The sequence below is a fragment of the Physeter macrocephalus genome, chromosome 8 (assembly GCF_002837175.3).
Source record: "Physeter macrocephalus isolate SW-GA chromosome 8, ASM283717v5, whole genome shotgun sequence".
Classification (NCBI taxonomy): Eukaryota; Metazoa; Chordata; class Mammalia; order Artiodactyla; family Physeteridae; genus Physeter; species Physeter macrocephalus.
Window position 1 is genome coordinate 148418838 of NC_041221.1, and position 23299 is coordinate 148442136.

Consider the following 23299-nt stretch of genomic DNA (forward strand, 5'->3'; position numbering starts at 1 on the left):
TCTCTCAGCTCCACTTTCCTCTGTGTTGGTGCTGTTCTCAGGTTCTCTGGAGCTTCTCCACTTGATTCAGTCAGGGTCTCAGCAGAAAATGCATAGTTCTCCCACGCTGGGAAATGTGAGGCACGTTTACTAAGAGGACAATGGGAAGGGTATAGGGTAACAACAAAGAACAGTGCAGTACCCTGGGGCTAGAATCAGTGGTGTGCTGTCCAGCCCTGGCCTGAAGGGGGAGGGGAGGGCAGTTCTCAGAATCCAGAGAGGGAGGCCTGCCTGACAGCAGCTGTGGTCTTTAGTGGTGGACGCAGCCAGCCTGTGACATCATCCCAGTAAGGAAGCTGGGAAAAGAAACACCCTGACCTGACTCTGCTCCCTCTTTTTGGTATCCTGCCCTGGCTCCCCAAGGGCTAACGCCAACAGGAAGACAGAAGGCAGGGAAGCCCACTGATGTATGCTATATAGCATCCCTGGGGCAGTGAGGAACAAGGGTAAGACATCCAGTCCACTCCTCATGGTGGGTCTGGAAGGGACCACTACATCATGATAAAAAGCCACAGAATTCAAATGCGATTGTTCTATTATATTTTGCCTTGGGTAGGTCAGGTATCCATCCCTGGACCAATCACTGTAGCAGGAGCAGAGAGCGTACTGTGATTGGCTAAGCCAGAAGCTGAGGGTGGAGTCAGCTCTGATCCAGCCTCCCAGCTGAGATGCAGGAAGGTAAATCCCCAAAGAATAATCAGGGTGTTGTTAACTGACCAGATTAAAAGAACAGATGTTGGGACTTCCCTGGTGGCGCAGTGGTTAAGAATCCGCCTGCCAATGCAGGGGACACGGGTTCGAGCCCTGGTCCGGGAAGATCCCACATGCCGCGGAGCAACTAAGCCCCTGCGCCACAACTACGGAGCCTGCAAACCACAACTACGGAGCCCCGTGCCACAACTATTGAAGCCCTCGCGTCTAGAGCCCATGCTCCGCACCAAGAGAAGCCACCCTTAATGAGAAGCCTGCGCACTGCAACAAAAAGTAGCCTCTGCTGGCTGCAACTAGAGAAAGCCTGCACGCGGCAAGGAAGACCCAATGCAGCCAAAAATAAATTTAAAAAAGAACAGATGTTCACTACTGCCCATAACGGGACTCATCGAGGACTTTTGAGCGAGGGTGGGAGGTGCGGGTGGGGAGTGGAGGAAGGTGGTGTTCCTGTTAGACTGATCAGCGGGAAGAGACCAGGGTGCACTGGTGAATGAGTGAGCCCAGTAGTAAGGCATGAAGCTGCGCCCTCTCCACGCCTCAGCTTCCTAGCAGGGACGAAATTTAACATTCTGTGGCTCCAGCGCTCACCAGCAAGTTGTTAACAAACAAGTTCAGCCTCTCATCAAGAGTGTAGATGTCGCCGGTAAAGACCACCAAGTCTTGCTTTCCAAATTCATTCCTTACTGTTAGACTAAGACAGACCTCTCCGGACCCACTGAAGTTTGCTGGAAGGTGCCACCTAGTGGAACATCCAATGACATGCCGCTTAGACCAAAGGAAACTGTGAAAAGCGTTTTCGAGCCGAAAGCCACGGAGCAGTAGTTCGCTCAAGCTTGGAATCACCTAGGAATGGCTGAGTCCTACCTCCAGAGGTTCTGACTTAACTGGTCTGGGGTGCCGGGTGGGCATCCAGAGTTTTAAAAGGTCCCCAGGTGATTCCATGTGCAGCCAAGGTTAAGACCACTGGATTATAGAGTACCCAACACTTTATATTACAGAAGTGCCCACAGACAATGACACTTCTCCACGAGCCTCAGACTTCTAGGAAGTCCCTTTCCACTGCACCCTACCACCTCTCTGTTTGTATTTTGTACAACTTTCTTCTTTTATGCAAAAATGAAAAGTAATTAAACAGGAAGCCCTGATATTTATTTTAGCGGCAGTGCCAGGAGGAGGGTGGCGCCCTCTACATCTGATATGTGCATCTGACCCTTCTGACTAATACTCTGAGATGCACCCATCCAACGATGTAGTATATTGGCTCTTTAAGATGTATAGCCTTCTCTGTTTGCTCTTTCAAATCCTCGTGTTCTACCTGAGGCACTTTCCGCCTCCACTGTCTTGATTCAATAGCATTCCTTTATAGTTGGCAGGATAGGTTTAATTGGCATCTCAATGTGGAAATGACAAAGTAGACTCCAAGCGAGAGACAGGCAGTTTTCTGTCTAGAGGTCATTTCAAATAGGCATCAGATGCAGGAAGGTAAATCCCCAAAGAATAATCAGGGTGTTGTTAACTGACCAGATTAAAAGAACAGATGTTGGGACTTCCCTGGTGGCGCAGTGGTTAAGAATCCGCCTGCCAATGCAGGGGACACGGGTTCGAGCCCTGGTCCGGGAAGATCCCACATGCCGCGGAGCAACTAAGCCCCTGCGCCACAACTACGGAGCCTGCAAACCACAACTACGGAGCCCCGTGCCACAACTATTGAAGCCCTCGCGTCTAGAGCCCATGCTCCGCACCAAGAGAAGCCACCCTTAATGAGAAGCCTGCGCACTGCAACAAAAAGTAGCCTCTGCTGGCTGCAACTAGAGAAAGCCTGCACGCGGCAAGGAAGACCCAATGCAGCCAAAAATAAATTTAAAAAAGAACAGATGTTCACTACTGCCCATAACGGGACTCATCGAGGACTTTTGAGCGAGGGTGGGAGGTGCGGGTGGGGAGTGGAGGGCGGTGGTGTTCCTGTTAGACTGATCAGCGGGAAGAGACCAGGGTGCACTGGTGAATGAGTGAGCCCAATAGTAAGGGATGAAGCTGCTCCCTCTCCACGCCTCAGCTTCCTAGCAGGGACGAAATTTAACATTCTGTGGCTCCAGCGCTCACCAGCAAGTTGTTAACAAACAAGTTCAGCCTCTCATCAAGAGTGTAGATGTCGCCGGTAAAGACCACCAAGTCTTGCTTTCCAAATTCATTCCTTACTGTTAGACTAAGACAGACCTCTCCGGACCCACTGAAGTTTGCTGGAAGGTGCCACCTAGTGGAACATCCAATGACATGCCGCTTAGACCAAAGGAAACTGTGAAAAGCGTTTTCGAGCCGAAAGCCACGGAGCAGTAGTTCGCTCAAGCTTGGAATCACCTAGGAATGGCTGAGTCCTACCTCCAGAGGTTCTGACTTAACTGGTCTGGGGTGCCGGGTGGGCATCCAGAGTTTTAAAAGGTCCCCAGGTGATTCCATGTGCAGCCAAGGTTAAGACCACTGGATTATAGAGTACCCAACACTTTATATTACAGAAGTGCCCACAGACAATGACACTTCTCCACGAGCCTCAGACTTCTAGGAAGTCCCTTTCCACTGCACCCTACCACCTCTCTGTTTGTATTTTGTACAACTTTCTTCTTTTATGCAAAAATGAAAAGTAATTAAACAGGAAGCCCTGATATTTATTTTAGCGGCAGTGCCAGGAGGAGGGTGGCGCCCTCTACATCTGATATGTGCATCTGACCCTTCTGACTAATACTCTGAGATGCACCCATCCAACGATGTAGTATATTGGCTCTTTAAGATGTATAGCCTTCTCTGTTTGCTCTTTCAAATCCTCGTGTTCTACCTGAGGCACTTTCCGCCTCCACTGTCTTGATTCAATAGCATTCCTTTATAGTTGGCAGGATAGGTTTAATTGGCATCTCAATGTGGAAATGACAAAGTAGACTCCAAGCGAGAGACAGGCAGTTTTCTGTCTAGAGGTCATTTCAAATAGGCATCCCGCAAACCCTTTCTTTTTGTTCAAATCAGGAGCTGAAATGCCACTAAATGCACACACTGGACTGAACCACCACATCTGGCTCCCCTTTTCGCAACCTACCTTGCAAGATTGAATCCCAGAATTTTAGAATTAAAAAAGACCTCAACAAGCATCTGGTTCAAAGGCTTTATTTAATGCAACCATATTCTATATTTATCTAGACAGCTCTAATTCCTGTTACCACATACATTCCTGAATCCATTAATGATAAAGGTGATGCTCAGAGAATTGGAGTGACAGGTCTGAAGCTGCACAGGAAGGGAAGGACAAAATCTGGACTGATCCAGGCTTATCAGAGCCATGTGGGGAAATTTCAGCTCCAGGACTTGGGTTCTCTTGCTCTATATTTAGAAGTTTGAACCTTGTTAAATGACCAGCCTGGTAGAGCAATTTGGGTCACTGACACCAGCGTTAATGAGTTTCCTGAGTGCAGGTTTTAAAGAGGTGATTCATTTCCCAAATGTTTGTTGAGAACCTATATTGGGCCAGGTACTGTATTAGGCATTGAGGATATGCTGGGGAGGAAAACAAACAAATGAACAAAAACAAGATGATCTCTGCCAGTGGAGCTCACAATCCAGCGGAGGACACAGTCCAGTGGAGGACACAGATATCAAACAATCACCCTGTAACTGGAAACACTGTGACTGTTAAGGAAAGGCACTGCTAAGGGGAGCTTAGTCTGTTCAGGGAACTCAGGTAGGCTTCTCTAAGCGTGTACGACAAGCTTGACAATCTCCAAGGAGAGGAGGAGCAAGAAGGCTTCAGGCTTGCATGCACACAGAAGTCCAACACTCATAGTTTTTTGGGTTTTCCTTAGAGTCAAGCTGACCTCTCTCTCACCAGCTTGGAAATGATTTCATTACAGAGTCACGATTATCCTCGTTTAACGTATGAGGAAACTGAGGCTCAGAGTAGCTGAGGGACTTGGCCAAGGTTAAACAGTGTTAGAGGTAGACTGATGATCAGGCCAACACCTCCTGACTTGCTGATCCATTCCGCCTTCACACCCCCTCAGCTCAGGCCTAGGCCAGACCAGACAGAGGGCAGAGCCCTTGACAAATGGGGCCAACCACACTGAGAAAGCCAAGGTAAGGACATCTAGTAGGAAAGGTTTTCGTATCCTCATCAGGAAGGCTGATGGCCTGCACCTGTCTTGTTGCCTCTCTTCCAATTGACCCTTCTTGCTGAAGGATGTCCTGGGGAGACTGAAAGTTCTTCCTGTTACTCATGACAAGTGGAAAACTGAAGAGTGAGCAAGACAATATGCAGATCATAAAAATAAAGGAAAAGAAAAGAAAGAAAAGGAAGTAAAGATGGGAAGATGGGGGAAGAGAGGAGATACTTAACATTCATCAAAAGTGTGCATTCGGGCTTCCCTGGTGGCACAGTGGTTGAGAGTCCGCCTGTCGATGCAGGGGACACGGGTTCGTGCCCCGGTCCAGGAAGATCCCACATGCCAAGGAGCGGCTGGGCCCGTGAGCCATGGCTGCTGAGCCTGCGCGTCCGGAGCCTGTGCTCCGCAACGGGAGAGGCCACAACAGTGAGAGGCCCGCATACCGCAAAAAAATAAAATAAAATAAAATAATGTGTGCATTAAACACTTTCTATGTGCCAGGCACGTATGTTCCAGGACGTGGGGACAGAGCAAGAATGATCAGTTGAGATCTCAGCCCCATGCAGCTGACCTTCTATTTGGAGGAGCTCAATAATAAACAAGTCAACAAGCAAATACATAAAACTATGACCAAGAGGGATATGCATTATGCAGAGAACACAGCAAGATGGAAAGTACAGAAGACAGAACTTTGGGTGGGTGGTCAGTGAGGGTCTCTGTGAGGAGAGGATGTTTAAGCTGAGATCTGAAAGCTGAGAGAGACAACAGTGGAGGAAGATCTGGGGAAACAGCATTCCTGGCAGAGAGGCCTTGGGGCTGGAATGAGCATAACGCATTCAAGGACCAGGAAGAAGGTGGGTGTGGCTGGCTTGGAGGGAGTGACAAGGAGCGTGACAGATGAGATCGGAGAGGCTCGGGCCAGAGGTGGAGGTTTTTGCCATGCAGCTGAAATCCTGTTCATCCCTGGTGCTCTTATGGGTGCTGGACTTTTACTTCACCCACAGTTGTTACATTAGGCCAGCATCTGCGGTAAGCCCTTTATGCGAATTATCTCATTTAATGCCCACAATAGGCCTAGGACGGCTCACTCTGAAAGCAACATTTCTTTTTATTTTACTTTTTTATTAAAATTTTTTAAAATTTTTATTTATTTTATTTTTTAAAAATTTTATTGAAGTACAGTTGATTTACAATGTTGTGTTAATTTCTGCTGTACAGCAAAGTGACTCAGTTATACACATATATTCTTCTTCATATTCTTTTCCATTGTGGTTTATCACAGGATATTGAATATAGTTCCCTGTGCTATACAGTAGGACCTAGTTGTTTATCCATCCTATATATACTAGTTTACATCTGCTAATCCCAAACTCCCAATCCATCCCTCCCCCACCCCCTACGCCCGGCAACCACAAGTCTGTTCTCTTTGTGAGTCTGTTTCTGTCTCATAGATGTGTTCATTTGTGTCATATTTTAGATTCCACCTATAAGTGATATACGGTATTTGTGTCTTTCTTACTTCACTTGGTATGATAATCTCTATGTCCATCCATGTTGCTGCAAATGGCATTATTTCATTCTATTCTTATGGCTGAGTAATATTCCATTGTGTATGTGTGCCACATCTTCTTTATCCATTCCTCTGTCTATGGACATTGAGGTTGTTTCCATGTCCTGGCTATTGTGAATAGAGCTGCAATGAACATTGGGGTGCATGTATCCTTTCGAAGTACAGTTTTGTCTGGGTATGAAAGCAACATTTCTTGTTCAATTTCAGTTGGCGACTAGATCAGTCTTCCCAGGAAAACAGCCTGAGCTCATGTGCTGCTCACATGTCTCCAATGGTATTGTCTTGGTGTGTGAGATACAGTACTGAGAGGATCCCTCACACCCACCCCCGGGCCCCACCACCCCATGCCCAGTGCACCCCTGAGATTAAAGCTGGGTTCATGGGCTAGAGTTTCTGTTGAGGACTGAACCGGCTGGTGTGCAGCTTTGATCAATAAGTCACTCAGGTAAGACATAAGAAACAGCTTAAATCCAATTTTGTGCAGGATCCTCCTGGGAGCTGGAAGGGGTGGGGAGGAGAGAGACATGGAAGATTTTCCCATACATGACCTCAGCTGCTATACTTCGCTCAACTGGTAATTATTTAGCACCTACTGTGTTCCAGGCCTAGAAGGAGCCACAGCTTAGCTTCATACGGTAGAACAGGAGTAGGAGCTGAAATACATGTGCGCTGGCACCGCTAGCTCTGCTTTGGCCCAGGGGGAGATGGGCACCCTTTTTTCAAATTCCTCAACCTAGAAGCAGCACCAATTTTCTGATTCACAAAAAGAGAAGTGTGTGCTAGCAGAGGCAGGGCATAATGCAGAAGACAACAAATTACAAAGTTCCTCCTTGCTTGGAGCTCACATTCCAGAGAGGGAAACCAAAGATGATACCTGTTCTGAAGAAAAATCAAGCAAAAGGAGATGATGGAGGCGATCTCTGGTATTTTATCAATAGATCAGCTGGTGAGGGAAGTTCTCTCTAAAGAACATTTGATTTGTTTCCTGAGACATGGCAGGGAGAGAAGCATGTAAAGGTTTAGAGGAAGAGATGCAATGGCACAGCAAATTTGCAAAGGCCCTGAGACCATTTCCAACCTAGTGCATTTGAGAAATACAGTAATAAAATCAGTGTAACTAGAAGGGAAGGAGAGAGGGCACAATCTAGAAGTCAGGCCAGATCACTGAGGGCCTCATGGGTTGTGGTAAGGATACTCATAGACTATTCTAACTTGAAGGGAAGTCATAAGCCAGTTCCCAGGAGCAGAGCAAGCCTCGTGTTTGTAAATGGATCACTCTAGCTACTGTTTCTAGCACTGTGTGTGGTGCTGTGGAGGCAGGTGCATAAAAGTGTTGCCACATTGTGTTTCCCTCTATAAACTTCCACTTTTGTCAAAGAGACTGGATGGAAATTCAATTACAGAAATTACAGTTGTTTTTATCCAGCAACTGCAGGATAAAAACCACAGGGCGGGGCTTCCCTGGTGGCGCAGTGGTTGAGAATCCGCCTGCCGATGCAGGGGACGCCGGTTTGTGCCCCGGTCTGGGAAGATCCCACATGCCGCGCCGCGGAGCGGCTGGGCCCGTGAGCCACGGCCGCTGAGCCTGCGCGTCCGGAGCCTGTGCTCCGCAACAGGAGAGGCCACAACAGTGAGAGGCCCGCGTACCACAAAAAACGAAACAAAACACCACAGGGCTATTCAGTGCAGTATTATTCACCATAGCCTAAAAGGTGAAAATAATCCAAATGTCCATCCATGGATGAATGGATAAGCAAAATACGTATATATATACAATGGAATATTATTCAATCTTAAAAAAGAGTGAAATTCTGACACATGCTACAATATGAATGAATCTTGAAAACATTATGCTAAGTGAAATAAGCCAGACACAAAAGGTCAAATATCGTATGATTCCACTTATATGGAGTACCTACAATAGTCAAATTCGTAAAGACAGAAAACAGAATGGTGGGTGGTTACCAGGGGTTGAGGGGAATGGAGGGGGTGGTGGGAATTGGGGAGTTAGTGTTAAACGGGTACAGAGTTTCAGGGTGGGAAGATGAAAAAGTTCTAGAAATGGAGAGAGGTGATGGCTGTACAACAATGTGAATGTACTTAATGCCACTGAATGGTTAAAATGGTATTTCTACCACAATAAAAGAATTTAAAAAGGCATAGGGCTAGGATCTAGGGAGGGCAGAGTGGGTATTCTAGGCAGCAGTAATAGCAAGTGCAAAGGCCAAGAGGCAGGAATGTGCCTGGCGTGCTCTGAGGAACAGGAAGAAGGCCAGTGGGCTGGGGCACAATGAAGAGAGTAAAGGATGAGAGCTGTTCATAAATAGCCTTGTAGGACCTTGTAGTCCCTTCTAGGAATCCAGTGGAAGATGCGAAGCCATTGGAGGGATTTGAGCACAGGGAGGATCTTACCTGATCTTTGTTAAACCAGAAGCATTCTGGCTGCAGCTTTCTTTAATCTGAATCTCACCTGCAAAAAAGGATAAGAAAACCACTTACCTCACAGAGTAACTGTGAGCATTAAAAGAGGTAACGCAGTTTTCCCTGGTGGCGCAGTGGTTGAGAATCCACCTGCCAATGCAGGGGACACGGGTTCGTGCCCCGGTCCGGGAGGATCCCACCTGCCACGGAGCGGCTGGGCCTGTGAGCCGTGCCCACTGAGCCTGTGCATCCGCAGCCTGTGCTCCGCAACGGGAGAGGCCACAAAAGTGAGAGGCCCACGTACAACAAAAAAAAAAAAAAAAAAAAAAAAAGAGGTAACGCTTGCCAAGGGTTTAACATGGTGCCTGGCATAGAGTAAGTATTTCAATAAAAGGTAAGCACTACTGTGACAAATCCAAAGACAGCAGCCCCCTGAGGAGGAGTTTTGGAGGACTTCATGGAGGAGGTGGCAGTTCAAGTAGACATAGAAGGATGGACCAGGTTTCCGCTGACAGAGATGGAGAAGAGCAGGCTTTCTGGGTGGAAGGAGCTGCGTGGTCCACAGCACATGAAGGAAAACAGCCAGCAATTGGCAGGGCAGGGCAGAAAGCAGGAGAGAATGTTTGATCAGCTCTAGCCTAGATGATGGGAGTTGGTTTTTTAAAAAATTAATTAATTAATATCTGTGTTGGGTCTTCCTTGCACGCAGGCTTTCTCTAGTTGCGGGGAGTGGGGGCTACTCTTCACTGTGGTGCGCGGGCTCCTCATCGCGGTGGCTTCTCTTGATGCGGAGCATGGGCTCTAGGTGCGGGGGCTTCAGTAGTTGTGGCACACGGGCTCAGTAGTTGTGGCTGGCGGGCTCTAGGGCACAGGCTCAGCAGTTGTGCCTCATGGGCTTAGTTGCTCTGCAGCATGTGGGATCTTCCTGGACCAGGGCTCGAACCCGTGTCCCCTGCATTGGCAGGCGGGTTCTTAACCACTGAGCCACCAGGGAAGTCCAAAGATGGAGTTTTGAAGGTTTTGTAGCACATGTCAAGATCCGAGCTATGATTGCAGAAAACTGAATCTCCATTGCTCACCCTGGAGCTGGAAGAACTGGGAAGCAGGACTCGTCAGGATGCTGGTCCAAGGCTGGGGGGCTAGCAGCTAGCCAGGCACGGGGGTCAGCGTCTGGGCTGGAGACCCAGAGAATCAAGAGAACGCATGTGGGGATGGCAAAAAGGAAGGCAACCAAGAGGGCGCGTCGTCCCTCGGCATCAGAGAGGAAGCAATTAAGTGAAGAGCATTGTAGGAGTCACAGGCATCGCCATCGGAGTCGAGCCCCTTGGCGGTCCGTCCGCAGAGCCCAGACGGCCCGACTTCCTCAGAACCCTCACCACGGTTATAGACACATTCGCTTGTCTAATGCGATTATGTGTTTAATGTTTCTGCTCCCAGATGTCAGGGCTCGAGCCTGTTTTCATTTCATCCCGGTCCCTGGCACAGTTTGCTGAGTAGCTGAAGGGGAGATAGGAACCGACAAAAGGTTTCTTGAAAGGGCTCCGTAAGCTGAGTGCCCAGAGGCACACGTAGGACTGGAGGGCATTCCAACTCCAAGGAGGCTGTACTCGCGTGAGAAAAAGTCCTGCAGAGAAGCTCCGGGCACCTCCCCGCCGGCTGGCAAGGACAACAGACAGGTGGCGGGGTGGGAGGGGACAGCACCGCCCAGTTTACAGAGGGCATTCACACCTACTGCCAGGAACTCGGAGGGAAGAAAACCAGGGCCCGCCCCACAGAACCTCACGCGTGCAGCGCAGCTGCGGCTCCTTTTCCCGCCTGGGAACGCCGAGGCCCGGGGGGCAAAGGAGGTCCTCAGGTCCTCGGGACCGACCCTCTGGGGGTGGGAAGTCACAGCCCTACTCCCAGGCGCGGAGTGTCCGGCCGGGCTCCAGCACGATTTGCATATCCCTGGGGAGCCCGAAAACTCTCGGCTGGAGTCCGGAGCCGAAGTGGCCAGGCGGGACTTTGGGGTCCCTGGGAGCGCGTCCCAGCCCACACCAGTTAGCGCCCAACTTGCCAACTCCCCGACTTTCGCAAAGCTCCCGCGGGCGGGGAGCAGCGGAGGAGCGGGCCGCACCATCGCGGCCCGAGAGGGGGGAGCTGTCTGCACTGGGCCCTCGCCGCGTCCGGGCGGAGCAGAAAGAGCAGCGAGAAGGCCGCGGCTCGCGACATATGGCTCTCGGCAGCCGACCCCGAGGAGGCGGGGTGAGACGCGCGGCTCGGCAGCACTAGGGGGCGGCGGTGTTGGCGGAGAACCCCCCCCGCGGTGGCGGCGCGGTGGCGGCGCGGTGGCGGAGTCCGGCTCCCCCGCCTGCGAGCGGCGGAAGTGCCGCGGAGTTGGAGCGGGGCCGGCGCCGCGGTCGCTTCTCTTCGCTGAGGTACTGCCGCCGCCGGGCGGACAGGCGGACGCGCGGAGCTGGGGGCGGCGCGGCGGGGCCGGCGGGGCGCGGCGGGGCTGACCGGCCCCGATGAGGCGGAAGGAGAAGCGGCTTCTGCAGGCGGTGGCGCTGGTGCTGGCGGCCCTGGTCCTTCTGCCCAACGTGGGGCTCTGGGCGCTGTACCGCGAGCGGCAGCCCGACGGCACCCCCGGGGGATCCGGAGCAGCGGTGGCCCCGGCGGCCGGACAGGTGAGTCCCCCAGTTGCCATGCAGTTGGAAACACGCTCTTCCTGAGTTCACTTCTGGCCTTCGGTTCCTTCCTTCATCGGCCCCTGTCTGCCTCGTCAGAGTCAGCTCCAGAGACTCCTCGGTTCTTCCCATTGTTTTAGATGGGAAAATTGAGGCTCAGGGAAGGATAGGAGTTGTCCTACGCTATTCAGAAATCGAATCAACTGATGCCCAGTGTGATGGTCCGTTTCTTACCATAGGTTACCATCCTCTTTTCTGTCCCTGTCTGGTGTCCCCTCACCTCTTCCAGCATCCCTCTCTTTTGGAGGATCCTGCAGCCCTGTATCCCAGGATGACTTCTTCTTCTGGAGATGCTGGTCCTTCTATTTGGTGTCCATGTCTTTTCCGCTTTTCCCCCCACCTGCTGATCGCGATGTTTCCTGCTCAGGTCAGCTCCTTTTCTTGTTTACCCATCTGCCCAAAGAGGCACCTGGGCCTTCTTCCTCTCCACCCTCCTTCTTTCCCAGCCGTCTTTCTTTCCCAGATCCTGTGGATTCCTCGGAGGGTGCAAGGATCACGCTCTCCTTGGTGCTTCAGGCCCTGGGGGATGGTGGTGGAGCTCCTGGTCTTTGAGGGGCCTGCTGCCTTTGACTTTCTGGGAATCCAGAAGTGGGGGCTGTGGTGGGAGAACCCTCAAATTCACCAGAGGCTATTTGTGCCCAGTGCTCTGAGGATGGAATGGATGGAACCTCAGATGCTTCCCCTGTCCCTTCTCAGACTACCCATGACCCCTTCTGAACTTGTCCAGGCTGATTAGGTGTTGTGTTTCTTGCAGCCAAGACTGAGATCTTAATTATTTTTGTCTCCTCTGAACTCACCTGTGTACATTTGTGTGTGTTTGTGTGTGTGTGTGTGTGTGTGTGTGTGTGTGTGTGTGAGAGAGAGAGAGAGAGAGAGAGAGAGAGAGGAGTACATGTAGACTGATAGCAAAAGCTCTGTCACATCACTCCTACTGTCCTAGCTCCTAGGTGCCAGTGAGGCTATATATGCATGAACTGTTTCACACAGTGGGACATTTCAGGTTCTCTTGTGGGATTTGCTCGGTCCCGTGGGAAGTGGATAAGTTGTGCATCAGGGTTGAACTTGACTGATGGTTGGCCGGATAAGGGAAGAGGCTGACTTTGGATGGTTTTCCTTTCTCTTCCCAGGATCAGGCTGCTGTCTTGAGTATAGAGGGCTCTTTGCGACAGGGCTGACCAGTTTGAGGGCAGCCTGTCATTCTGGTAATTGTTGCAAACCATCCTGGAGGACCTAGTTAATCCTTTTGGTAGATCTACTGTTTGGAAAGTAAGGCCCCAACTCCTTTGCTAAACCCCTGGTTCAAACCCTGACAGCTGACTTCGACCCCTCTCTCTTAAATTCTGTATCTATATGGGTTTTTTCTTCATGAAATCTGTTCCCACACTGTACTAGCATCAGGGTCAGGAGTTCAGGGTTCTGTCCTCAGCTTTACTGTTAACTTGCTGTGTGTGTCCTTGACCACCTACCATCTCCCTCTCTGAGCCTCCCTTTCTCCATCTGTAAAATGTGGTTACTGGTCCAGCTCCAGCTTTCTGTGATACCGTCAGTGAACCAATGTGGAGGACAATGGCCACTTATTTTTCCTTTCCTGAGGCAGGAGCCCCTTGTAGCATCCCTAGCTGTGAGGACTCCGTACTGGACACAGCCCCAGATCAAGGGGGCATTGTCCTGCCCAGGTGCAGACTCTCCTTTGGAATAGCTGTAGCCAGTTCTGAAATAGCTCCTGACATTCTGCCTCTGCCTGGAGAAAGTCCTCGTATTTCATTTGCTGTGGATGCCAGAGAAATCCTGATTTTCATTTTCTATAGACCCAGATGTGTAGAGAGAAGGTCAAGGTTAACTGCCAGTTTGGCCTGAGCTTTCAAAGTAAATTAGTCACTTGCACAGGAGGGGATTGATGGAGTAAGGCAGCCTTTTGGGCAGAGAGAGAGGGGAGCAACACCTGGTCGCTGCTCCGAGCCCTTAACTGAAATGGACAGAGAGACTCATCTGGGAAGGTCTAGTTCTTGTTCATTTCTTTTTCTCTGGAATATCATGAAGGGGAAGAGGAGAAAGAAGTGGTAAAGGGGTTTGGTGGTGGTGGTAGGGGGTGCCAACTGATGATCCTTGCTTTAAAGAAAATATCTTAGCCTCCTGGGAGCAGTAGAATGGAGCTGTTTCCCCAACGATCAGCTCTTCTAGGTGCCATAGGATTCAGCATTCATCTGCTGCCTTTCAGGAACACCCTGCCAAATTTCCACACAGCCCCTTTTTGTTTCACTCTCCTGCAGATGCACAGCACTAGGCTTGGCCTCGAGTCCTTTTGAATGTCAGCTGGCCTCAAGGGAGGAGGCTGACTTCTCAGAGTGCTGGTGTTCCATCCCTCATCCCAGAGCACTGGAACGTGCACGTACCACATCAGGCTGCTAACTGGGGAATCTGGCATCTCAAGCACACAGAGCTTCTTTCGACAGGGCTGACCAGTTCTGAGCTCAGCTTGTCACTCCTGTAATTGTTGAGAATTATCCCAGAGCACCTCATTGATCTTTCGAGTAGAAATAACTGCAGAGGCTCTGGAGGGAAGTCAGACAACAGGATTTTATCCAAATGAAAACTATATTCCTTGTGGATTTGAGAGAAGTTTCCCTGATGGTAACATACTCACTGTTTTAGTCGTTTAACTCCTTGATTTCTCCACTGGATTAAAGAATACAGGATTTTAAATTCAGAGGGTTAATCATCTGCTAGAACGTAAGTCTATGTAATTTATGCTAGCTTATGCTTAGTGTACTACTGGAGCTGGGTAGGGCAGCTGATTTGTAAAGGACACATAAAGCTTCAAGGATTTGAGCATTCATCTGGTCGGACAGCTGGCTTCTTGGAAAGTTGCAAAACCAAGCAAGAAAAGCCAGTCTTGAAGCCACCTTCATTTTAATTTGGGGGGTGCCTCTCATTTCTAGACCCAATCTGCTTAACAGCTTGGTTTAATTCTCTGGTCTGTTTCATATTCCAGGCTTGGGAACTGGCTATTAAAAAGCTGTGTTAAAGAAATGTGATGCAGTCCCTCCGCATTTGTGAGCCATAATCTCTTGTGAAAATGACTTCATTGGATAATAGCAAGCATGCAGTAGAAATTGGTGGGATAATGGAATACCAGTGACTTTAATTTTCAAATATCAAGAGTTTTTCTCATTGTATCAGAGCTGAACTTTATTCTTAGAACATCCAGAAATGAATACTTCCCTGCCCACCCACCCCGCCCTGTTTTTTTATTCTTCCTGGTGGCAGAGCCTGACCCATCAGAAAGTTAAGTACCACAGAAATGTAGCCATGGAATGCTTTGTTTAATTTTCTACAGAGGGGTTGGGATCCTTTAGATTGCTAATCACTTCTCTGTCTGCTTGCCCAACTGAAATCTGATGCCACTGGGGAAGGGTTGTTGATTTACCTGAGCAAATCTGACTTCCTGCATTCTTTTTTCATCCTAGGCTTGCAGTTTCCTAGGGAGCCCAACTGAGAAAGGTCTGGGAACAGAGGCCTGGGTTTTAGTTTACTCTCTTGCCCTGAACTCACTGTGTGACCTCAGGAGAGTGGTTTAACCCCTCTGGGCCTTAGATTCTCCACCTGTGAAGTGAGGGCTTAGATTCAGAAGGAGAAAGATAAATGTGTGTCAGAAGAGTGCTTCCCCTCCCCTGGCCAGGGCAGACATTGCTAATCAATCACTTTCCCTCGAAGCCCAAACTTGGCCTCCGACTGTTTCTCAACACTGCTACTCAAGTGGAGTTAATGGCATGTTGAATCTTATTTGCAGTGTAGGGGATAGATACTTTGTTAGGACTTTCCCAACTCCAGCATCCTGGGGTTCTGTGAGTTTGGAAGCTTGTGTTGGAAAGGCCTGGATAGCAGAAGTGCGTTTAAACAGGCCGCCATATCTACCTTGTGATGAGACCACTACTTAGGGATATGTTTATACTCTAATGCCTTCTCTCAGGCTGTGTTCAGCCTTTAATCTGTTGGCTCCAGTGACATGATAACAAAGAATGGAATTCAGGAATGTAAAAGCAAAGGCCCATTTAAAGGATAACCATCTTGCTTGCTAATTGTACCTTGTCCTCAGTCAGCTCTTACACAGAGATGGCATCAGGATCTCATCTCTAAAAGACACCCTGAGGCAAACTTGGCAGCCAGAAGTGTGTCCAATGGCAGCTAAATGCTCACAAGGTGTTTGCAGTGGGCTCTGTATTGTGCATATATCTGACTGTATGTCATGTATGTGTCAGAGCCAGCAAGGGAAGAGCTGATGCCCCCTTGCCCCCGATGCCCCCAGGAAGACTTAAATAATTTGATTCCTGCTTCTCAGAGAACCATTGTCCTCATGCCCAGGAAAGGAGGTAGCCTATACATGCCTGAGTTCCTGTGACTAAGGAGTGCATCGTGGCCTCTCCTCCCGGAAATGTCTTAGAGTAGAAACCACATCCTCTTCTAGCACATAGCTTAAGCCTTGGCACTTGGAAGACAGTCAGAACGTGTTTGCTATAGGATCTATGCGTGTCAGAGCAGGAAGGGTGCTACAGAAGTTATCTAGTCCAAGCCCCTCATGTAGTAGATACGGAAACTGAGGCCCAGGAGAGGGGAAATCAGTTCTCAGAGGGAGGGAGGCAGACCAGAGCCCAGTTCTTCTCCAAGTTCTTGCTCTGTTTCACCATGCGTGTTTTTTCCCTTCACATCCTAATATTTGATCCTTCTCTACGATTATATCCCTCATGAGCCAAGATTATCACTCCCAGTTTTGGAGGCCAGAACGTATTGAGACCGATTATCTGCTGGAACTTACTGGGCTTTTTTGCAGATCTATTTTTGTAAATTTTCTTTCCGAATTTTTACAGTTTTAAAGCAAGTGAAATGTATTAAATTTTAAGGTGGCAATGGGATCCAGCAGGGCAGTAGAGGAATTAAAAGGATGCATAGCATGTGGCACCATTATTGCTCCCCGTGGCAGACAGAGCCAATCTGAGTTTAAGAGCCACCTCAGATTCTCTCAGTTGCAGTTAACAGAAGGAATTAAGCCACATAGGCTGAACTGAGTAAGGGAATATATTAACTCGTGTAACTGCAGTGGACTTCAGGTATGGTATGATCCAGAGGTTCACCTCATAGACTGAGCCCCCAAGGTAGCAAGAAATGGTTGTAGCTCTTTCTCACCTCGTATCCACACCCAGATCCTACAGGAGAGAGTCTGCTTCTTCTGGTAGCTTCTTTATAAGAGAGTGGAAACTTGTTTCCTATAAACTCTAGCAAGACTCCTTAGGTGTTATTGGCCCAGTTTGGATCTAACCATTCACACTTGTCAGGAGGATGAGCTATGCTGATTGACCTAACCCACCCTGCAGCTAGGGGTGAGGTCGGGCCACCTAAATCATAGGAAGAGCAGTTTCCAGGAGAAAAATCTGGATGCTGTCATGGGGAGGAGGGGAAATGAAATCTAGGGATGAAGCCAACAAATGTCCACTCCAGAATCCTGCTGACACAGTGTCCCGGGCAGTCACTGCTGGGCATCAGACCTGGGCCTTGAGATAAAACCTCTCTGCCATCTTGGACTCAGTTTTAGTTACTGAACCTGCAGTCTGGATGTCCGTATTCTCATCGCAGCTCTGCCACCCCCTGGCTGAGATGATTTCACTCTGTGGGCCTCAGTGTCCTCCTGGGGAAAGCCCAGGCGCAAATGCTTCCAGCACAGGGTAAGTGGAGGGTTAAGATAAGGAGCAGTTAAAAGCTGCTTTTATTTAATCTAATGAGTTCTGCTGCCGCCTTCCTTTCCCCTCACAGGTGTTCTGAGAGCTGTCCCTCTCCCCCATTCCCACACCCCCCATTCAAAGGCAGTTCATTGAAAATTTGTCTCAAGCTGAAAAAGAACTTCTGTCTCTTCAGCTTCGACTTTTTTTCTGCCTGGCCCTTCTTAGCTGGAGGAGGCGGAGTGTTCATACTTTGGAAGCTAGAGGAAGCTAAACAATTCCGCTTGCTGTGGTGGGTGGGTGTGTATTTATGAGTGTGTAGCTTTCTCTCCATGTGTCTCTCTCCTCTCTTATCTTTGGATGGTTCCTGTTTGCTGCCCTCTGCTGAGTATAGATAGGAGAGGGAAGGGGAAAAGCAGGCCCATTTCTTCCTTCTCTTTGGTTTTGAGAGATTTCTGAGCTTCAGATGCTGAATGGTCTTCAGATTTCCTAGATGATAAAAGCCACAGTATGAAATGACACTAAAAAGAAGGATGATGATGTAGATGATAAGATGGTAATGTCAATAATAATTAATAGCTGCTACCATTTATTTAGCACTTATTCTGCTAGGCATTGGACTCATAAGCCCTTTACCTGTATGTCTTGTTAAATACTCACAATTGTAGACAGGTGGGAGCCAGTGAGGGCGTGGAGGCTCACAGAGGGTATTTGCCCCAGGATGGCCCAGGGATGCACAGCGTGTGGTTGTGGAGCTGGTGTTTGAGCCTGTGAGTCTCTGACCCAGCGCTGAGGCAGGAGAAAGACCCTGCTTTCCACACTGCCCCTCCACCCCTCCTGCGAGGCTGCCATGGGAGCCCAGATGTCTGCACAGAGGGGAGTGACCATTGCTCTAAGACTGAACTTCCTCGGTGAGCCCACAAGGTCATTTGGTGACCTTGAAGAGGAACCTTCACCCCACCCCTGCCGAAGCCCCATTGACATAACGACTCCCCAGTCTCACTAGATTGAGACACTGGAGCAACGTTGTAGGGCTTTGGCTTTGGAGCTACACTGCCTGGTTCAGATCTCTGGCCTTGGGCAAGTCACTTGACCTCTGTGCCTGGAATTCTTGGCCTGTAAAATGGGCATAATGTTAACTCTATGGGGGTGGGCATTCTGAGGGTTGGATGAGTCACTGTGGGTGAGACCCTGAGCACCAGGCCTGGTACAGAAAGCGCTCAGTGAGTGTGGTAGTCCTGCTGCTTGTGGGCAGTGCCTGGCTTAGAGTAGGGATCCATTCTTCTTGGCCTCCCTGTGGCCGAAGTAGGGAGGGATGCTTATATTGTCTTTGTCTGGAAGGTGGAAGATAGGCGGTTGGCCTCATGGCACAGGCTGCTCTTTGTATCCCACTCCCTGACTCTTTGGAATCTGAATCAATCATTGGGGGTGCCCACCTACTTCCTCCCCAAGGAGAGAACACAAATCCTCTGCATCCCTCTAGGCAATATTCTTTGCCGCTTCCAGGAAGTATTCTTTGGTCACTCTAGCCCCCAGGGGTCTCTCACCCTGCTTTAGTTCCCCTGAGCCCCCAGCTTTCTCTGTCCATTTAGACCAGAGGCCTTTCCAGGAAGGCATGGTCCTGTCTTTCTTTCTGCTTCTCCCTCCCTGCCCCTGTCTGTGTGTTCTATGAGCCTCTAGACCTCCACACATGCTGCTCCCTTGCCTCTGACACCCTTCTTCCCTGGCATCTTGCCCCTAAACCTGACTCACCCCTGCTGGGGCAGCCTGGGGTAGCGGTCTTTCCTCAGGGGTCCAGAGCCCCTTATGAAAACATGCAGTGTAGTCATCGTTTTTTTTTTTTTTTTTTTTCGGAACACGGGCCTCTTACTGTTGTGGCCTCTCCCGTTGCGGAGCACAGGCTCCGGACGCGCAGGCTCAGCGGCCATGGCTCACGGGCCCAGCCGCTCCGCGGCATGTGGGATCTTCCCCGACTGGGGCACGAACCTGTGTCCCCTGCATCGGCAGGCGGACTCCCAACCACTGCGCCACCAGGGAAGCCCTAGTCATCGTTTTTGATCTGTCCAGCCTGTCTGCTCCTGAAGGAACCTCCATCCCAGTCACCCCCTCTTGATTGCCCAAAGTATTTGCTGAGGGACTGAAGGAGCAGGTGAGTGAGTGAATGATGTGTGGGTGCTCGGTGACTGCTGACCGAGTGCAGGAAGCCTGGCCTCGGGGAATGGTTCTTCTGGAACTGCGGGGTGCTTCGGCATCCCTGAGGAGCCTGGTACTGGTGGAGGCTCCAGGACCCGTGCCCAAAGAGCCTGCTTGGGCCAGTCTGGGGTGGGCCAAGGAGCCATGTATTCAACAGATCCTACTGAGAATCCAGCAGGGAAATCTCTCCTCTCCGCCCATGTCCCCAGCTTGTCAGCACCTCCAGGAGGCAGACCTTGCCTTCCTCCCCAGGTGCTTACTCCTTTCCCCCCAGGAGCACTTCGAACATCTATTCCTGGGGAGTGTGTTTAGCTGCAGCTTCCTCAAGTTGCCAGCCAGCTCTCCCCGGGGGACTCTGGTGCCTGTTACTAGTGGCACCGTGTCAAATGCAAACAGCTCAGAGTCTGGGATTGGCATCTGGGATGGGCCGTGCATTTTGCAGATCCCTCTGCAGTGGGCCACAGGGACTCTCTGGGGCCCTAAAGCTTTGCTTTCCGCTGGTGCCTGTGATCTGTTGCCTTTCTCAGATGGGTCCTCTGCCTTCCTGCTGTGGGGGCAAAGGTGAGATGCCCACAGAGGGGGCGGGTATTGTACTCAGGGCCTTCCCAGGAAGGGTCACATTATGGAGACCCTAGGGGCCTCTCCCTTGAGTTGGAGAGAGTGTGTGATTGGGAACTGAATCCCTGATTCCCAGGACCAGCTCTGCCTTCTCCTAAAATGAGCACAATCAGCATTCCTTCGTTGTGTCATGGTGATGATTAAATTACATAAAGGTAAGAAAATGAGCAGACAGGTTCCATGACGTATCCGGGGCCACACAGCTGGGAAGTGATGGAAATAGGGCTCCAGCCCAGGTGTCTCCCTCGAGCAGAGCATAGCTCACAGCCCGAGGCTTCCTCCTGCTGCCTTGCCATCCTCTGACCTTGGGTGAGTCCACCCTCTTCCCCGGACGGACGTGGGAGGTTATCGCTGAGAGCCCCAGGAGCCTGGTTCTTGGATCCATTGTGTTGGCTCTGGAATGCTCTTCTGCGAGCCGAATGCCTCAATGCAGTATTGCAGCAGGTCCCACGGGCCGCCTGGGAGCCTCACTCCTGGGCAGCTTCCCAGTTAACTGGGGTTGTATGTTTGGGCTGCTCTCTTCCTGTTACAAATGTCAGCCTCCTGGAAGAGGGAGAGGCCAGGGCTGCTGAGCAGAGGGGGCTGGCGGGGGCTTTGGAGGAAGGTGGTTTCATAAAGGGAAACGGGTTGGAAACATCTTGGCGGGGGAGTGTGTGAAAATTACTTCCTGCTGCTAAAGCACATTGTATGTGCTCAACTGAAAACTGTTATTTTTGCATGCCTCCTCCTGAGTATTGATCAGTCAGCTGCTGACAGTTAAAATGCATACCTGTGTGCACACGTCTGTGAAATAACCAGTTTCTAAATTCAGCACCTAACTTTACTGAAAAATTAGTGACTGTTTTTGGGGCACCAGGGGCTATAGTTTGAATTCCTGGTTATTTTATTGGTAATAAACCTTAATGGCTGTCTCCTTCAGATAACTTCTTTTATTACTTTATTTGACGTTTGTATTACTTTAAAAAAAAAAACAACCTTATATGGTATTTTATTGGAGGTTGCAAACTGGTGGCCTGTGGGCCACATGTAGCCCAGAGACATGTTTTGTGTGGTTCATCCGATGCTGGCCCATAAATGGTTGGATGTCTTTATTTTTAAATGTTAGTAAGTTGTTGTCAGTACCTAAACATTGGAATATCTCACATTTTTAAAAATTATCTTTTCTGGCTCTTGGGGGAAAATGGAAAGGTCTAGCAGCTGGGCCCGGGTGGGTTACAGCATCACAAAACGTGGCTGGATCTGTGTAGCAGCTGCTCCGTCTAGACAGGCTCCGGCTCTTGAGTTGGCCGTGGCCCCTGCCACACTTCGTGATCTCAAACCTGGGTTCCTCACCCTTTCCTGTAACTGTGCTGGCCTCGGGGGACATTTGAGTTTGGGAGCCCTGCTTTATAACCTGTGTCCAGTTTGTCACTTGACAGATGAGCCAACCGAGGTTCAAAGAGCATAAGTGACAGGACAAGTTACAGAGCCAGTAAGCTGAGGCTGGTCCTTCTGACTGTAAGCCTAATGCACTTGCCAGGGGGGAAAAAGGTGGTTACTTGGAAATGTAAAATATAAGCCTTAGGCTCTTGAACAGACTCACTTAAGTTTATATCTGGATGATTCCTGCTCTATGTGAGACTAGGAACCACTTGCCTTGCCTCTCTGTGTCTCGAGGGGTTCTGAATCTGAGGTCCACCCTGTCTAATATAGTTTGTTCCAGCTGTGTCAGGGGCGTGTATGTTCATTAGCAATGACGTGAGCACAGAGTCCACTTTGTCTTCTGCCTGTGCTCCTTGGCATGTCGGGGAACCCCAGTATGTACACTCCTGTTACAGGGGGAGTGTTAGGAGTCTGTGAAATGAGAGGGAAGATGGCTGTCCCAGCAGAAACAGCACATGCCTTTTGGGGGGGGGGGGCCTCAAAGGCATCCGGAGGGCATTTCTGGGAAAGAGCCTGTGTGAAGGCAGTTCAGCTGAATGTAGCCACCCAGGTCTCTGAGGACAGGGCCCTTTGCCAGGGCAGGAGTGGCTGCAACTCCATCCCCCTCCCTACTGGAACCTTCCCTTAGAGGTTCCAGGTGGCTGCTGGTGCGGCAGTGGGGTGTGGGAGGACAGGGCACAGTTGGCGTGGTGGCCAGTCCTGGGCTGAGAGTTCCGTCTCTCTTTCTGCCCTGGCACCACAGAGGTACCAGTAACCCACATTAATCATTGCACTCTTGCTGCCTGCCGTGCCTGGGGCTCATCTCATTTCTCCGCTGTTATAAGTGCTCTTACTGTGGTCATTTTGCAGATGGGAAAACGGGGGCTCAGGAAGCGTTAAGGAACCTCTCAGGCCTGCAGAGCAAACAAGTGAGTGGTGAGACTCAGACTCAGATTTCTGACTCTCAAACTTTGCTTAACTGCCTCTTACCTACCACGTTTTATTGATGCCCGTGGCAAGTCTTTTGACCTCTCTTGGCCTCCATTTCCTCATCTGTAAAGTGGGGATAATACCTTCCTGGCATGTGACCAGAGTACAAGTAAAAGGGCCTCGTCAGCTTTGAGACCTGAAACTCTTCCTGCGCCCCTCACTTTGGGCAGTTGCCAGATCTTGCCATCTGGTGTGTTCACTTTCTCGCTGGGGAGGGCGGTAGGGTCTCCCCGCGGAGTCATCCCTGTGTGTCTGGGGTGTGCCTCTCCGGGCCTCCCTCCCCAACCTGGATCCTGGCTGGGCTGCTGCTCTTCCCTTCCCCTGGTAGTGGGAGAGGCAGCCAAGAGCCCTGCCAGGGAACAATGGGGCACATTAAGAAGGCTGCCAGGTGCCAAGCCAGAGGTATTAAAGGGACATTTGATTAGTTTTAACTAATTGTCAGGGTTTTGCTCTCTCTTTTTTTCCTCTGTAGCAGTTAAGGGGGCAAAAAGCCCTGGTGTGGATTTCCTCCCTCCGTGGTTTGTGTGGGCTCTTTTTGGCTTTGGGTGTGAGTTCGCCTCTTTCACCCCTTCTGATTCTCAGCCCTCTCTTTTCTCTGTGTATGTCTCTCTCTCCCTCCACCCCCACTCCCTCCCTAGGTGTCCCCCCTCTGCTGTATGTGTCTCTCTGAGCAAATATGATGAGATATGAGACTGAAGAAGCCATCCGCCTACCACTGTGGAATCCACAATTCCGAGGGACTGTCTTTCATCTTGCCCTGTCTCCCCCAACTGCATC

At 50.1% G+C, this 23299-nt stretch overlaps 1 protein-coding gene across 3 annotated transcripts in view; it reads left to right on the forward strand.

Moving 5' to 3' along the window:
- Nucleotides 1–11267: 11267 nt before the first annotated feature.
- The window catches only part of GALNT10 (polypeptide N-acetylgalactosaminyltransferase 10), a 230234-nt gene continuing 218202 nt past the window's right edge, over nucleotides 11268–23299 (forward strand). Inside the window, exon 1 of one of the 3 annotated variants that reach the window (XM_028493385.2) lies at nucleotides 11268–11549. In XM_028493385.2, coding sequence (XP_028349186.1) covers nucleotides 11391–11549 — 159 coding nt within the window. In that variant the 5' untranslated portion in view covers nucleotides 11268–11390. The remainder of the gene's footprint in view (nucleotides 11550–23299) is intronic. The other 2 variants (XM_028493384.2, XM_024118287.3) reach the window with 2 other exon arrangements.